At 38.3% G+C, this 16,460-nt stretch overlaps 1 protein-coding gene across 9 annotated transcripts in view; it reads right to left on the bottom strand.

Annotated features, from left to right (window-relative positions):
- Positions 1-16,460, bottom strand: part of LOC116425156 (Rap GTPase activating protein 1) — a 256,513-nt gene that overhangs the window by 192,345 nt on the left and 47,708 nt on the right. For 2 of the 9 annotated variants that reach the window (XM_076368010.1, XM_076368009.1), the window contains exon 2: positions 14,254-15,671. The exons of 3 other annotated variants lie outside the window; for them this stretch is intronic. In XM_076368010.1, the coding sequence (XP_076224125.1) occupies positions 14,254-14,294 (41 nt within the window). In that variant the 5' untranslated portion in view covers positions 14,295-15,671. Of the gene's footprint in view, positions 1-14,253; positions 15,865-16,460 lie in introns of all 9 variants that reach the window. 4 more of the 9 variants (XM_031972494.2, XM_076368011.1, XM_076368013.1 and 1 more) reach the window with 3 other exon arrangements.

Genomic DNA, 16,460 nt, shown 5'->3' on the forward strand with positions numbered 1-16,460 from the left:
AACGTAAGAATGGATTTGATAAATTTGTGGTATTTGCTACTGAACGAAGGACAATGAAATAAATAATTTAATTGGAATTTGAAACAATATGGTTTAGTAGCAGTGTGATGATGAAGATAAGGAAAATGAATTTCTGTTCAACTCTCAGTTTTTGTTAACAGAAAAATGCGAATTTGCATAAGAATTCACGGTATAATTAGAAATTCTAATTGGTTTATAGAAGAGGAATCTGGTTGCTTGTTATTTTCATGGATTTTTGTGATTCCTTCGCGTTGTTCTCGTCGCCAAGTACCATTCAATGACAAAAACTAAATTTTTATATCTAATATTATGCAACAACGATAGGAAACTGTTCCAGAATATTAATTTTTTAATTTGCTTCGAATATGAACGTCTTTATGACATTCTTAATTACAATGTAAGAAAGTTAAAACCAAGGTTTGATTGGTACGACAGATTTAGTGTTGAAAGATCATTAAATAATTGTGCACAGGCAAATTTTTCAGCAAGTGGAAAGAAATCTTTGAGATGATGGAAGCATTTTGCATTTACTTACTCTTCGACAGAATTTCACGTGTCACTGCGTTAGAACGTGAATATTTTTCCAGGAAGTATGTACAGTGTAAATTATTGGAGATTCTTACCTGCAACATAAAACGTTCAATTGCATAAGTATCCTAAGAATTTAGTAGAAAGTCCAATTAGTTATAATATTTTTATACTTTTACTTAATATTGCATTCCATCTGTAGGATAAATGAAATGTGTAACTGTAATTATTATGTAACATATCGCAAATTTATTATGTTATATTTCACGAAATACTGAATTTCGAATCCCCTAAATTACACACTTTATTCAAAGCTTTCTAAAACATTTAATAACTTTTTATTTTAATTCTGATAACGTCTCTTTAATTCAGACTAACGTTTAGTAATGTTCCAAAAAATCATTACTTCAAATAAACACACAAAATTGTTCAAAATATTAAAAACCGTTGCACGGATTTGTCGACACCAATTACAATTTACTGCACTTGCTAATGGTCATTCGATGAAAAATCTTTTCCAACTTCATTTTGGATTAAATACACAAAATATTCCAATACTGCAGATGACTATTAAAATTTCAATTCCTATCGTCGTTCTCATAGTTCGTTATTGTAAGCTAAAATCACAAAAACAGGAATAAAATTGTCGAATAACCTGTTCACTATTATAGTAAAAAGATAACTAAATATTACTGATATCACGATTGCCCAATTAAGCATAGATGGTCCACATAACGTTCCTTTTCTTTGTTAATTAAGGTTTACCGACAGTTCGAAATTCACCTAACAAGCGGGCAATAAGAGATAATTTCTTATTGGAACCATCAAATGCCCGTAACGAAAGCGGAAATAATTAATTAGTCGACTGCGGGAGTAATTAATGTGTTCCCGGAGTTTGATGGAAGACCGAAAAAGGAAAGGCTAGGCGCGGCCTTGGCGAGACGAAAGTTCGTGCTGCCACATTTCGAGTATCATTGCCGCTGACAGATTCATTGAATCAATTGAAATCGAATCGCTCGAACCACGCTAGCCAATTACACATTCATTCATTCATTACAACGACCAAGGCCGATCGAACCGGGAACGTAAATGTATTGCCTTGTTGGAGGTTTGTCCGTTCCAATACTAACGTATATGGCCACGTGAATAACATTGTGGATGAAACATTTAATTGATTACCGAGAATTTTTCAGCGGCCTTATTAATAGGTGCTTCGCGCTTCAATTGATTTAGAACTTCGATTCTTCAAAGTCAACGATAACAAGGCAATTGGACTCGAGTGAATATTTTCCATTCAATCGAGAACACGGCCAATTTACGTTTATAGAGTTGTATTAATTACTGAAAATTTGTTAACAGATTTATTAAGGGATGATTCAAACTTAAATTGGTTTAGAAGTTCGATTCTTCAACGTCAACGATACCAATGCAATTGGATTTGAGTGAATATTTTACTTTCAATTGAGAACACAGCCAATTTGTGTTTATAGAGTTGTATTAATTACTGAAAATTTGTTAACAGATTTATTAAGGGATGATTCAAACTTGAATTGGTTTAGAAGTTCGATTCTTCAACGTCAACGATACCAATACAATTGGACTTGAGTGAATATTTTCCTTTCAATTGAGAACACAGCCAATTTGTGTTTATACAGTTGTATTAATTACTGAGAATTTTCCAACAGATTTGTTAAGGGATAATTCAAATTTAAATTGGTTTAGAAATTCGATTACATATTTGAATAAGATTAATGTGAATAATTGTCTATCGATTGAAAATGTTACAGGATATTTATATTTCTTATCAATGACCATCAACTTCGAAATAAAAATGAAAACGACCAATTTCCATTCTAATTAATATTACACTTACTTCTTAATAAAAATAAATATCTACAATTAAACCCATACACTCCACGATAACCGACTTGAATGTAGAACGAAGCAATGAGTCCGGAAAAATCAGACTTTAACGTTAATCCCAGAATAAACCTATAATTTCACGATTTCTAATGAGATAAATCGCTTAAATTTACTAATTTCTGAAAATCTCATTTAATTCGTGACATATAAATCGAATTAAGAATTCTAATAACACGATCAATAAACCAAATACCGTACGAAAATAAATTTAAGTGAAAGCAGTCCGAATTAATGTAGTTCTACGATTTCTTTTATATTGAATAAAATAACTAATAATAATTTAACAAGATTATTAAATGGGATTAACAAAAACATCAAATAAGGTTAATAAACTCTTAAATGAGGGTAATAAAAATTATCACGTGAGATTAATATGTTAAATACGATTAATAAAAAATATTAAACAGGATTAATAAAGATTATTAAGTAATACAGACTAAGTACGATTAACACGAATTATTAAAAAAGACAAATTAAATACGATTAATTCACATCGTTAAATAAGAAAAAATAACTAACATTCTCAGAGACAATAAATAACCTTTACAGTGCCAACATCGTTCACAGCGACGTTAAAAATTTCTGCAAATAACACGGCCACCGAAAGATGAAAATGTTTACCATACTTTGTAATCGTTTTAGCACATTGATATAAATAGTACGATTCTTACAGATATTTTCCATAAGCTAAACATTTCCCGGTAAAATTGCATGGAATTTTTCGGAAGAATTTTAGTAATTCCAAACGGCACTCGAAGGATTAACACGTTGAATGCCGCACGATTCTACAGAACGAAATGCACAAAATGGAAGAAACATAATATCGAATCGCTCGATTGATTTGCATTATTATCATTGCATGTCGATCTACCCAAATGTCACCGCATTAGGTAGCATTGTAACGTAGAAATGTTTCCAGATAATCATCGTTTAATCGACTGAACCGCAACAATTCGATTCAGTTCGGGGTCACCGGTGACCACCATGGCATTCGACGTGTTAATAAAAATTCAATAAGACCAATAAAATAATCGAATAATCCGCGGCTTCGCAGTTTCGCTAATTGAATTACCCGCCGTCCGCGATAACGGTGATCCGACGTTCGTCCCTGGAAAAATCAGAAGTGTGGAAAGGCCGTGTTATTAACGCGCAACCTCATCGTTCTTGCGAAACGCAACAGGCATCGGATGCAAGGATACGCGAACGTTTATGCAGTCCATTGAATTTGAACCCGACTATACGTCTACATACGTGTATGTAAATGGTAGGCAGTAACTAACGTATTTATACGAACTGGACAGCCTTGCACGGCGAAGTATCGTTGTCACAAATGCCAGCGTGTCCATATGCCTACGGGCGCCAGAATGGGAAACGGAAAACCGTAAGGGGAGAAAAAACCGGGCGAGCAGAATAAGCCTGGATAAAGGAAACGAGTCTAGTTTCATACGCGAGTATTTCGCTTCGCAGCTTCCAGTCGATCGCGAATGAAAAGCGAACAGGAGGATTTTCGAACTGGTTCCTCGAAACTTTCCAATTTTCGCGCGGAACGCCATGGAGATTCCTCGGAAACTCCGCGGCGACTGCGAATCGAGGGACGATTTTAACAGCGACGTTAAACGCGCCGAGAAAAACTCCGCTCAAGAAATATAAATCAAGGATTATTTTATGGGGAAGTTTTATTGCCGAGACCGAGGTGAGGAAGATTTAAGTAGATTTTTATCGCGAGCGTGCGCGCGCGCTCGGAGATATATTTGTCGGAGATGAAATAGTGGACGTTACGATTAACCGTGTCCCGCGTTCGATGGGAAATTAATTAGTTGCGAGGAGAGGGAATGACGAGGGTGTGCTTTCCCTATTAATTAAGTGGCGTACCTCTTTCGGTGGTTTTGCATAATTTTATGGTGTCGCGTGGAGGGTGGTTTTTAGCCGACCGTGCGTCTTGCGAGAGGAGAGATGTACGGTGCAGGGCGAAGTCGTAATGGGTTGTGTTACTTTACTCACTCCGGGCTCGTAACCTTCGTGCGGCTGGAGTGGGGTGGACAGTTATTATGACTGCCGGTGCGAATGCATACCTCGGATCTCTCCTTTCGAAAACTGAGATCTTGATAAATCGTTAGAAAGGTTCGCTTTGTCTAACAGTATTTTCACTGGAATTATCGAAACGCGTTTCTCGGGGTTTTCAGTCGAGATCGTTTTCTGAGTCGTTTGTATCTGAATTTATCGGCGAAGTTTATCATTTAATGTATGCAGGTAAGTGAATTTTATAATTGTAGCAACAGTCGAAAAATCAGATGAGGAGAAATGATTCCTTATCTGATTTCTTCATGATTATTTGATTTCTTATTTGATTCAAAGTTTTAATTTGAAATCGTCTTCTAAATCGTTTACATCTTAATTTTATAATTGTTATAACAACAGTCGAAAAATCAAATAAAGATTCATTTTTCCACATTTGCTTTTTCGACTGTTGCTACGATAGTTATAAAATTAATTTAGCTGTATTAATGAAACAGTAATAATAATTATTGATGAAACATTTAGAATATAACATGTTTGGTTATATAAAATATATTAGTTTCTTTTTTGAAATAATTTAATATAATATAATGAAAACGTACACAGCTAAATTAATTTTCAAGCTATTATAGCAACAGTCGAAAAATTAAATGAGTAAGCATTGTTCCTCATTTGAACATATTACATTCTAAATATTTTATTTATATTCTAAACACGTTTGAGAACAAATTTCACTCTATTATATTAAACTTTCTCAAGTTGCCTGTATCATTTGAAAATTTTCTATCATTTTCCAGTGCATTTATAATATTTATTAGTGCATCTCTAATGCATCGGAAAGAGAAACATTATTTAAATAATAGAATGTTCTCTCCATTAGTCAATTTTTGGTACGTAGAAGCTCAAACGTTCCTGCACCTTGAAGCAGAATAGTCTTTTAAATTATTACTCCACGGGTTTATCGTTTCCTGGCGATTAATCGTATAGGAAACAATTGTGAATCGGTCATAAAGGAAGCCAATCAATCTCGCTATGCACGTTGGACTTAATCTCTATCCTTGCGCGGCCTGGGCGGTAGTTTGAATACAAAGTGAACGAATTAATAATCACGCATACATCTTAATTATATTACAAAACTGACTCACCCGATAAACAACGACGAATATAGTAACCGGCCGACCTACGCACCGTGAATGTAGTCTGGCGCTATTATAAACATGACTAATGACAAGAGACAACTGACACGGCGAGCCAGCGCTTTTCTCATAAAAGGTTAATATACAGGATCAACCAAAGACAAAAAATTCTATTACATTTTGCTGTCAACACGTCAGTCTTCGTTAAATTTCTCTGTTTGAAACATGTCCCCAGAAACAAAGGTGACCTTTCATCACAATGAAATCTGATGAAACATCCAAACAAACCTGTCTAAATATATATGTATTATATAAATCACACGACAAATTATTTGACTAAAATATAGAATAGATTTTATCAACCCTTTGCACGAAGTATTTCGTTAATACTTAACACTTCCGAACTAGAAACACGAGATTCGTTAAAGCGGACTCAACGAGAAATCGCGAGTAAATTGAGAAAAAACCATTTTATTCCACATCAATGTTAAACATAAAATTTTATAGTTTTGCAAAGGGTTACAACAAGAAAACAGAAAAACTCAATTTTCATTCAACTTAAACACCGAAATGTCTATTATATAAATTCTCCGTTTATTATACACTCGACGAATACACACAAGCGTTCCTTCGAAGGACCATAAAAAGGTAACACGCTAAAACAATTCCCTCTCGAACTTCTCGCGCACGCAGCCTATTTCAGGGGGACAAGTCGAACAGTAACAGTCGGTGTATTATTTATATTATAGGAAAAGCATGATATAGAGCGTAGAACTCGCGGTAACGGCGAGTTCAGCTCGTGTTCCCCTCGAAGGACGATTTCGAAATTGAAAACTATTTTCCGAGGGAATCGGTAACGCGAACTTTACGACCCCGTATCTCACGTCGGGGCGGCACGAACGGGACGCTAAGCGTATCCCGCAGGATACGCGATCGAATTTGCGGGCTTGTAATCGCCGGGCGTAGCGAACGCGGGCGGAATATGCCCGCGAAACCGCACGCTAAAAGCCCGCAGTCCACTTTATTGGAAACGCCGCGGAACAAAGAGCCCGTCCAGAAGTGAAATTTTTGCCTCGACGCAACGCGATATTCACGCGCGACTTCGGAACAGTCGCGCGAATGGAGGAGGCTACGAGCGCCGGCGGATTCCGCGCGATTTCTAAAGCCCTTCACCACTTTCTGACTCGGCGCTTCGAAATTTTTTGGATACTTTCGGCTTATACGCGCCGCGCGGGTCGTTCGAAGCTGAGGGCACGCGAATCGGATGTCGAGGGGGAGGAATTTTAATAATATTGCGTCCTTTGGCTGCTGCGACGATGCTGATTTAAGTTTGTCGTGGATGCTCGCGGACATTCTTGGGATTCGAGCGGGGTACTCTTTTAGGGAGGGAATTTTCATAGAAGCTGAAACGAAGGGCAATATTTCATATTTTAAATGAAGAATTCGAAAGTTTTTCATCGTTTCTGATGTAGAGAAGTTTTGTTTCGATTTGTTTGGGGTTTGTTTGGGGACATTCTTGGGATTGAAGATGATTTTTGATGGCGGGGGGATGAATTTTGATTGAACTTGAAACGAAGGACAATATTTCGTACTCTGATCAAAGAATTTCTCGAGAAACTCATAGAAATTCTTGAGATTACAGAGTATTAATGTTTCTTATGGTACTGAAAGGGAATATTGATTAAAGTCGAAACGAGGAAAAGTGTTTTACACTCAGCTTATGCAGTTTTAAAATATTTAATTGTGTTAGTTGTAGAGATGGGCGTTATTTGAACTGTTTACATTAAATATTTATGGATGTGAGTTTAATAAAAATGAGACAATTTCATCGACAGCTGAAATGGTAGAGGTGTTTCACATTTTGATCGTGCTACCTAAAAATCTTTAAAAATTTCTCTTAGTTATAGGATTGGAGTTTATTTGAATTGTTTCGATTAAATGTTGTTAGAGACAGTTCGAACGCATCGAATAACATAAAATCCAAAATGAAAATGAGATTAGACTCCGTTCAAGGTTGAAGAAAAAGTATTTCACGCTCTCATACCGAGGATAGAGACTACCATTGCGATACGAAAGCAATTAATGTATTTATGTGAAGGATAATTGGCAAGAAGCGTACAAACTTCAATTTACCAGAATTTCTATACCTAATTCTTTTTGTAAAAGTCGAACAGCCATATTGGTACGTTCAAAAATCAACAATTAACCAGTTAACTGTGTTTGACGAGTATACTCGTCATTGAGAAGTTGCAGGATTTTGTGTCATGATGAGTATACTCGTCATGGTGAAAAGTAGTGATTATTGGCTTTTCATAGAAATTACAATTTAAATAGCCAATGGTCACTACTTTTTACCATGACGAGTATACTCGTCATGACACAAAATCCTGCAACTTCTCCATGACGAGTATACTCGTCAGACACAGTTAACTGGTTGAGAAACACAGCGAAAATCTATAGCTTTCACTTTTAAGTTTCATTTTGTATTATCTTAATCTTGTAATTGTTTTATAAACAGAGATTCATAGTTGTAAGATAATATAAATACACGTGGAACAAATGAAAGTAAATTCAATGTTATTAATTTCGATCAGAGATCTTGAATATTAAAATATATATATATAACACTCATAGTGCACACGTTGCTTTCGTGAAACTATCAAAATAATTCGTCCCATTAAAACGAAATCCCGGACGTAACGTTTAAGAACACTTTCTGAATAGAATTTTCATCAACGAAACGAGCACCTCGCTTGAGTGTGCTCGTGACTGCTTAGATAGTGCAATTTTTATTCAGGAAAAAGTCTAACTTTCATATCCTGGAAAGGAAGAAAATAAGTGTAACACTTTTCTTCCTAAGTAACGTGCGCATTTCCTAGTGTTAACGAAATCGCTTAAGAATTGCAATTATTCGCATCATCACATTTCTAGCAACGTTCGTCTCGGTTAAATATATCTACATTATAAAAGCATTTTGTTCATTGTTTGCTCGCCACGCGGGAAAGAGCACGTGAAATAGAAACATTTCTGCTTTAACGTAAAAAAGATGTTTCAAATAAGATTAAATTCCTCAGAAAGAGAAACAAAAGGATAAACGACCGTAACTTAACATTTTCTTAAACAGGTTCCCATCTCTAAATAACAGAAACATTCGGCTATTCCTAAAAATTCGAAAACAAATTTCCGATAATGTCCCTTGACTCTGAACATTTATATTTCAATATTTCATTACGTAACAATTCTAAATTTCAAAAGCTTACTATTGTTACATTACGAAGATTATAAAATCTAAAACTCCACCTCAATAATATTTTAGAAACCTTCAGTATCTTAAAAAGCTCAAGAAACATTTCAGAAATTAATTAATTTAACTAAGCTTCAAAATGAAAATCTCATCTACCATTCACATTCAATTTATATTATCACGTAATCAGTTTTATTTACGTCGTTCCACATCATTGATTTACAACACAATTGACACAGTTTATATTCCTTTCGCAATGTCGACAACAATGAAAAATATCAATGAAACCCAAGACGTTAATAATGTCAAACTTATCTGCCGCATAACAGAGCTGTTTGCAAAACACAGGCCGCGTAACGCGAGCGCTCCCGTTCTCGGTACCCGGGAAAATTTCACCGAGTGAAACCTTGTGACGCCTCTCTGCCTTCCTGCCCGAGCATTGACGACCTCGTTAGATCAATTTGCTAACGTTTTGCACCCACAAGCCGGCCGTTATTACACCGCCGATAAATTGACGGCGTGGGTCGCGCTGAATAAACAGGAAATTAGAAACGCATTCCCGCGGCGGCGTGACGGTTTCGTTATTTTATTGGGTTCCATTGGAAAATTACCGGCCGAAATTACGCCAATAAAGACGGCGATAATTGATTTCGGATTTGCACGCGAATTTGTTCTCTCCTCCTCCCCCACCTCCTCCTCCGCCTCCATCGCGCGTTCCATTTCCGAACCGTTCAATAAAATGGATCGATAAAACAGACGGAAAACCATCTCATGGACGGACGAGTGATATTTCATCTGAACCTGTAATTCCCGCGATGTTGATACTTCATCCCGCTAATTAGCTATGATGTACTTAAACGAGCAATATTTTATCTGAATGCGTAATTTCTACGGTGTTAATGCTTCATCGGGCTAACTGGTTATTATGTAGTTAAACGAGCGATATTTTATCCGAATGCGCAATATCCGCGGCGTTAATGCTTCACGGCGTTAATTAGTTATTCTGTACATAAAACTGGAACCGAACGTGTAATTTCTGAGATGTTAATGGAGTCCTCGCGGTAACGGACTTACATGGACCTTGCGTTCGAATTGTTTCCAGAATGTGTAGGAAGAAACATGGGGAAGTTTTAACGATGCATCGGGAAAATGACGGTTTAAATGTTGGAAAAGGGTGCTGGGGTTTTTGGATGACAATTTATTGTTGGAGAGATGAGTGGAATAATAGTGAACATTTGGTTTGTTCGGCGATTTGCGGTTTCCGTGGGATTCTATGTTTGTTTTGGAACAATATTTCCTCGTAGCTCCGCTGCAGATGTTTCTTCCGCTAAACCGCTGTCCGTTTCTGTTTGTTTCTTATTGTCTTTAACAGACGTCTGAGCGCAGCCAGGCGATACGAAGATTAGAGAGATACAACGCCATCGCAATTAGTAATCCCACGATGTAGGAACTTTACGAACAAAGCCAAGGTCTAAGTCTTCGCCTTGCCCCCACTAATTTTTAGCACAAGACCTGCTCCTTGCCGCTGTATTTTACGAACGAACGTATCTTCCTTTCTCTTATACGAAATACTCAACCGAAAGAGATGTTTACCGAAACTTTCGTGAAAATTTCAGGACAGATTTTTAATGAAATCTTTATAAAACAATAGACATCTTAACTTTTAGGTTCGCTTAGAAATTACTTGGTCAATACTAGAGATGATTATATACTCTCAGTATAATTAATAAGATAGTTAATATTCAATTGATTTTCACGAAGGTATCGAGTTGTCATTACACAGATACGACTAACATCATAAATTACATATTTATTCAATTTTCCAATTAAAAGGAAATTTGCAAAATCAGTATACATCACTGCATCGCGTATCCATTTCTCTATCCAGTCGACCGATTTGGCCAATAAGAGACGCAGTTATCCGAACAGATTTGTCTCCCGACGTGTTCGTGTAAACGAGGTTCTATATATTGCTCGTTTAGGCTATCAAAAAGCTACCTGCACGAACTGCAACCGAAACGACTGATTTCAAGCTGACAAATGGCCCGATTACAAGCTAATGTGCTTTAAGTGACAGAGAGGCGGGCCGCCGACAAAATGGCGGGTCCGCAGCCTCGGCCCGGCCCGGCCCGGTTCTAATTCCGAGCCGAATGTTTTATCTAAACGCGTTAAGTGAACTCGAGAGCAGTCCTTGTATCCGAAGTGGTGGAAAAGAATATCGGTCTTGTTCTCGGCCGCGTTCATTAGTATTCCGGCCGATACATTTCTAGCGGTGGAGCGCGAGACGCGTAAAATGGGTCCCCCAATCATAATTTCATTCCGGACGCGAATACCCGAGTCTGTTCTTAAAAGCACACCACGAGAAAAACAAGCCTCCTCGGAATTTAAAGCATCGAAATATGCGGCCTTTTCTGCTCGTCCCCTTAATTGCTCCGAGCTTTCGAAAATCACGCTCCGAGCGGGGACGGGGAACGCCGTAACCCGACAGGACTCGCGCGATCGGAATTTTACGCCGGGTGTGATCAATTTTCGTATCGCCGGATTTCAGAAGGACCAGCAAAATTTTCGAACAGAACTTTATGATCGCCGCGATCGGCCTTCTTATCGAGAAACTCGAAAAACCTGGCAGAACTCGTGTAAACGGAATTTTATCTGGCTTATAGTTAATTTTCGGAGTCCCGGGGGATCAGATAGCGTCCTAGCGAGGAGAATTTCGTCTCGTGGCCGACGAGGTTTTCGCGATACGACTCGGAAGCGAAGGAATTCCACTGAGGAGAAGTCGATGGCGATGTTCATTTGTATATGATCGAGAGATTGAGAATTGTGGGAAATGTAACGTACTATGGGGAATTTGAAAGTTTAGCAAATTCGAATTTGAGATGTATATTGACCTCTTGCCTTACGATTTCGTGTCAGACTGGTGGCAAAGATTTCCAGTATTGTTTAGCAAATATAAATGTCATTCAGTTCTTCTGAGTCCAACGAATTTTGATTGAATTTGAAACGAAGGACAATATTTCATACTGTGTGTCACATTGTGTCACATTGTGTCAGACTCGTGCAAAGATTTCCATTATTGTTTAGCAAATATAAATGTCATTCAGTTCTTCTGAGTCCAAATGAAACGTTACTTTCGTTGTTAACAATTTCTATGGTCTAGAGTAATTCTAGACATGGAAATAGCATGGAATTTCTCTGTTAATAATGCATTATTTACGATAAATAGTTCTGACAAATGTAACTGCGAAATTAAATCATAGGGCAAGGGGTTAAGAAGCTGAAATAATATCCGTAAATTTTAGTGTCGCGAGAATTGAAAGATACTGTGGCGGGTATTATTGAAAGTTTAACTACCGGCAATATTTCTGGGACTTCCTTCATTTTGTATTATTTTATATTTAATTGAAATATCACGGGACTGAGGTATTACTCGCGAACTCGGCGTCGCGTAGTTTGACAGAACGAAATGGAACAACGAGAGATAAAAAGGAGTTAATAAACGGATTGCACGTGATAATCCTGTTTTGCGGCCATTTCTGTCGCCAGATTAATTCCATTAAATTCCTCTTTATGCGTCCCCATAAAACATAAAAAGACGTTTATTCCGCGGCGGAGGAAATCGACTAAAACGAGAAGGAAATACGGGTGATTTTCATTATGCGAAGACGTCAACGCCGATTTCTCCATTGACACATAAATTCTGATTTACTGTTTCACTTGAACCGCCAACGACCAGTCCGATCGGCGTGTAATGCTAGCTTTCATTGTACGCGGGGCTCGGGAGGGAATTCTATAAGAAATTCGATGCATCGTTTTGGCTGCATACATTACGCTCGCATGTAATTACATGATCTTCAGTTACAAAAATTGGGGTCTTTAGAGGCATGAGGTAGCCATCAAAACGAGCAAAGAGTTCTTAATAAACATAGGTTTAAAAACCATTACTTTAGGATTGCTCATTTTTCTTTATTTTAATGAACCATTATTAACGGACCCGAGGAATAACTATACACGCACGGAAGCGATGTAATGCTATAACTTCAAAGTGCATCCATCAGTTTAAGGTTGCTGAATCCGTGTATTTATCTGCGTAGCGTTACTGCGATTGCGTTTACTTTTCTCGGGTAGATTTTAGATTAACAGGGACGGGAGAGTCTGTTAGCCCGTTACATTCTCATGCCAGAAAACATCCCGTAACTATGAAACTGATAGTTTCTGGACTCGCGGTCATTAACATTCTTTTACTTGTTCCGACGAGCACTAAATGTTCTAATGCTAGGCTACGAGTTTTTCGAGTGTACCGGATAAAGGAAAAATTATGTTGATGTATCGGGGCTCGTATCATGGGATGTGAAAGGTAGATTTAATTAGCTCCTCGTAATATTTGTGAAAGTGATTCATTTTATAAAGTGAACAGTAGAAAATTCTAATAAGATTATATGTAATTTTAGAGCGAAGCACTAATTAAGTGCCTTAGTTTATCTTTTTTCGTAATGGTATTTGTTTATCGGTCATTAGTTTGTCGTAATTACTTGCTTACATATTTGTTTTTCTCATTCGTCTAAGCAAATTTCGCATGAGAGATAAATGTTGTATAAATCTATATATTACATTAATTTAACAAATCGACTAGGAAAACATACTGAAGAAAAATGGAAAAAATATACTCGGTGAGTACAAAATATGTTCCTTTAGTAGTGCAGGGCTAAAAGGGTTCCAAAGAATATTCAGCACAAAGAAAACTGTAGAAAATGTACTCAATGGACGCCAAGCATTTCCGTACAGTTAGATTACGGTTTAAAAAATGCCAAAGAATATTCAGCTCAAAGAAAACCGTATAAAATATACTCGATGGACGCAAAGCATTTCCTGATATATAATTTAAAGTTTAAAAAATGCCAAAGAATATTCAGCACACAGAAAACCGTATAAAATATACTCGACGCTGCAAAGTATTTCCTTACAGATAATTTAGAATGAAAAAGTATTCAAAGAGTATTCAGAACAAAGGAAACCGTATAAAATATACTCCGAACTGCAAAGCATTTCCTTATAGATAATTTAGAGAGGAAAAATTCCATAGAGTATTCAGAACAAAGAAAACTGTATAAAATAAACTTCGAACTGCAAAGCATTTCCTTACAGATAATTCAGAGTTTTAAAAAATGCCGAAAAGTATTCAGAACAAAGAAACCCGTATAAAATATACTCCGAACTGCAAAGGATTTCCTTACAGGTAATTTGAAGTTCAAAAAAATTCCAAAGAATATTCAGAACAAAGAAAACCGTATAAAATATACTCGATGGACGCGAAATGTTTCCTTACAGGTAGGCGGAAGGGTGAAAAAAGGTCTGGAAGAATACTCAGCGCACGGTAACACTCACCCAGTGTCCCCGATGTAATCCAGCATGCGTATCTTCAGCATCTCCGGGGTGTATCTCGTGGAACGTCACATACACAAACAACTCCGAGGAGGAATATGTTTGTCCGGTAGGGCTCGTGGGAACCGCGGCAATATCTTTTTCGCCAGCGGTAGCCGCGCGCCGCATGGAACGAGGAAGGTGGCCGATATATCGGTTCGACTCTAACGCGAGGAATCAAACGGTACCACGTCCCCGAAGCCTCGAATCGAAAACTCGCGCTCGCACGAGTAAGTTAGTACGTGACTCAGCCTGGGACGCGTCGTGTACGCGCTGAGGATGTTTCAATCGACCTTATCGGCCACCAATCCTTTGCGGTCTCTCCCGCGGCCTCTTCTTCGGGTATATATCTTCTTCACTTTCTTTTTTCTTTGCTTGCTTTTCTTGCTCCCTTCTTGTCTTCCCTTTTCCCTTTGTTTCCTTCTTTCTTTCGCTTGCTTCCTATAGTCTCTCTTTTGCTTGCTTTCTGTATTTTTTTCTCTCTTTTGCTTCCTAGATTTCCTTCTTTCCTTTCTGTCTTCCCAGATTTTCCTTCCCTTTCCTTCAATATTCTATCCTTCCCCTTTTTATATTTTCTCCTCTTTCTTCGCTTCTACACTTAATCTCCCTATATTTTTCCTTTCCTCTCCCTTTCAATATTTCGTCCTCTCCTCTCTCTTAATATTTCCTTCTCTCCTCTCTTTCAATATTTCCCTCCTTTCTTCCTAGATCTCCTTCTTCCCTTCCTTTCTTCCTATATCTTCTTCTTTCCTTTCGTTCCTTTCCTTCCTCTCTTCGGATTTTCCTTTCCTTTCCTTCAATATTCTATCCTTCCCTTTTTCTTCCCTTCTACACTTAATCTTCCAATATTTCTTCCTCTCCTCTCTCTCAATATTCCTTCCCCTCCTCTCTCTTCCTATTTCCTCCCTTCCTCTATTCCCACTTTTCCCTTTCTACTTTCCCCTCCTTCGCGTCTTCTGTCCTATTTTATATATTCCCCACTCTCCGTCCCGTGTTTCCCACTCTACTCCCTGTATTTTCCACTCCCCTGTCTTTCTTCGGCTCCTGTGCTCTCCTCGCTCCGTTCCACTACGCGCCGAGGAAATTATTTATCTCAGCGACCCGCGGTGCCTAGCCGGCACGTAAGCTCGCGCGCGGTTGCGCGCGATGCACCCTGTGCGCCTCCTGTTCACCGATATCGCGCCGGGCTCGGCCGATCCCGGCCGCCTCGGTTCGTTCCGCTATTAATCTCGAAATCCGGCCCTCACCGTGCTGTATTCGGCGGCGTAATCCTGCGGACGATGTTCAATTATCCAACGCGTCGTCATATTTAGACGGGCCGCGATGGTCCTCCGCGCTCGTGCTCGAGCGCCGCATGCCTGACCTCGTTCCCCTATCGGTCCCTGTGATTTAATCGGTATTTTACTGGACACCGGCTGCCAGAGATCGATCTTCCACCAGGTTTTCGCGATTCGCTGGCGATCCCTATCTCTTTGGAGGCCGGCGCTTTGTGAAACTTTGATGTCGCTCGTGGACTGCTCGCCGAGAGTCGGGATGGAATTGGTTCGAGGTTCTTTCGGGAAACGTAGCTGGGATCTGCACTTTTAACGCGTGAATGTTAATGTCACGCTCGCTTCACATTGTTCGCGAGACAATGGACAAACTTTACTTGACTAGACTTGCGTTTATCATTGAACGAAGGCAGGAAACTAGTCAAATTCGCGTAGATCGAAGTCGTCTGTGCTCGCAGGCGATAAAATTGAATGTTTAAAGACCGAGCGTCTATGAAATTTCCATTTAACGACACCGGCTCCTTGAATTCAGCCACGAATGAAACGGAAAAATTGTAAAAGGGCTTTAAATTCGAGAATACATCGATCATCGCGTTAGTTATCGATTCCTCAGCCTAAGTTCTCAATTTTACAATTCCATCGTGTTCAACTAACGAAAAGCAATGTTTCATTAACGCGTTGACTGCCATGAGACTTTCTAGTGTTTTGAATGGTAATACTTATTCTTGAATAACAAAGGCGAATGATATTGAAAATAATTGTTAACCAGTTAACTGTGTTTGACGAGCATACTGTCACTCCCCCTTCGAACCAGCAAATCCTCCATTAACCCTTTGCACTCGCAAGTTTTTCACTAGAAATATTCAATATTCTTCGATGAGACACAGACGATGTTCTTTG

Source organism: Nomia melanderi, chromosome 5 (genome assembly GCF_051020985.1).
Source record: "Nomia melanderi isolate GNS246 chromosome 5, iyNomMela1, whole genome shotgun sequence".
NCBI lineage: Eukaryota > Metazoa > Arthropoda > Insecta > Hymenoptera > Halictidae > Nomia > Nomia melanderi.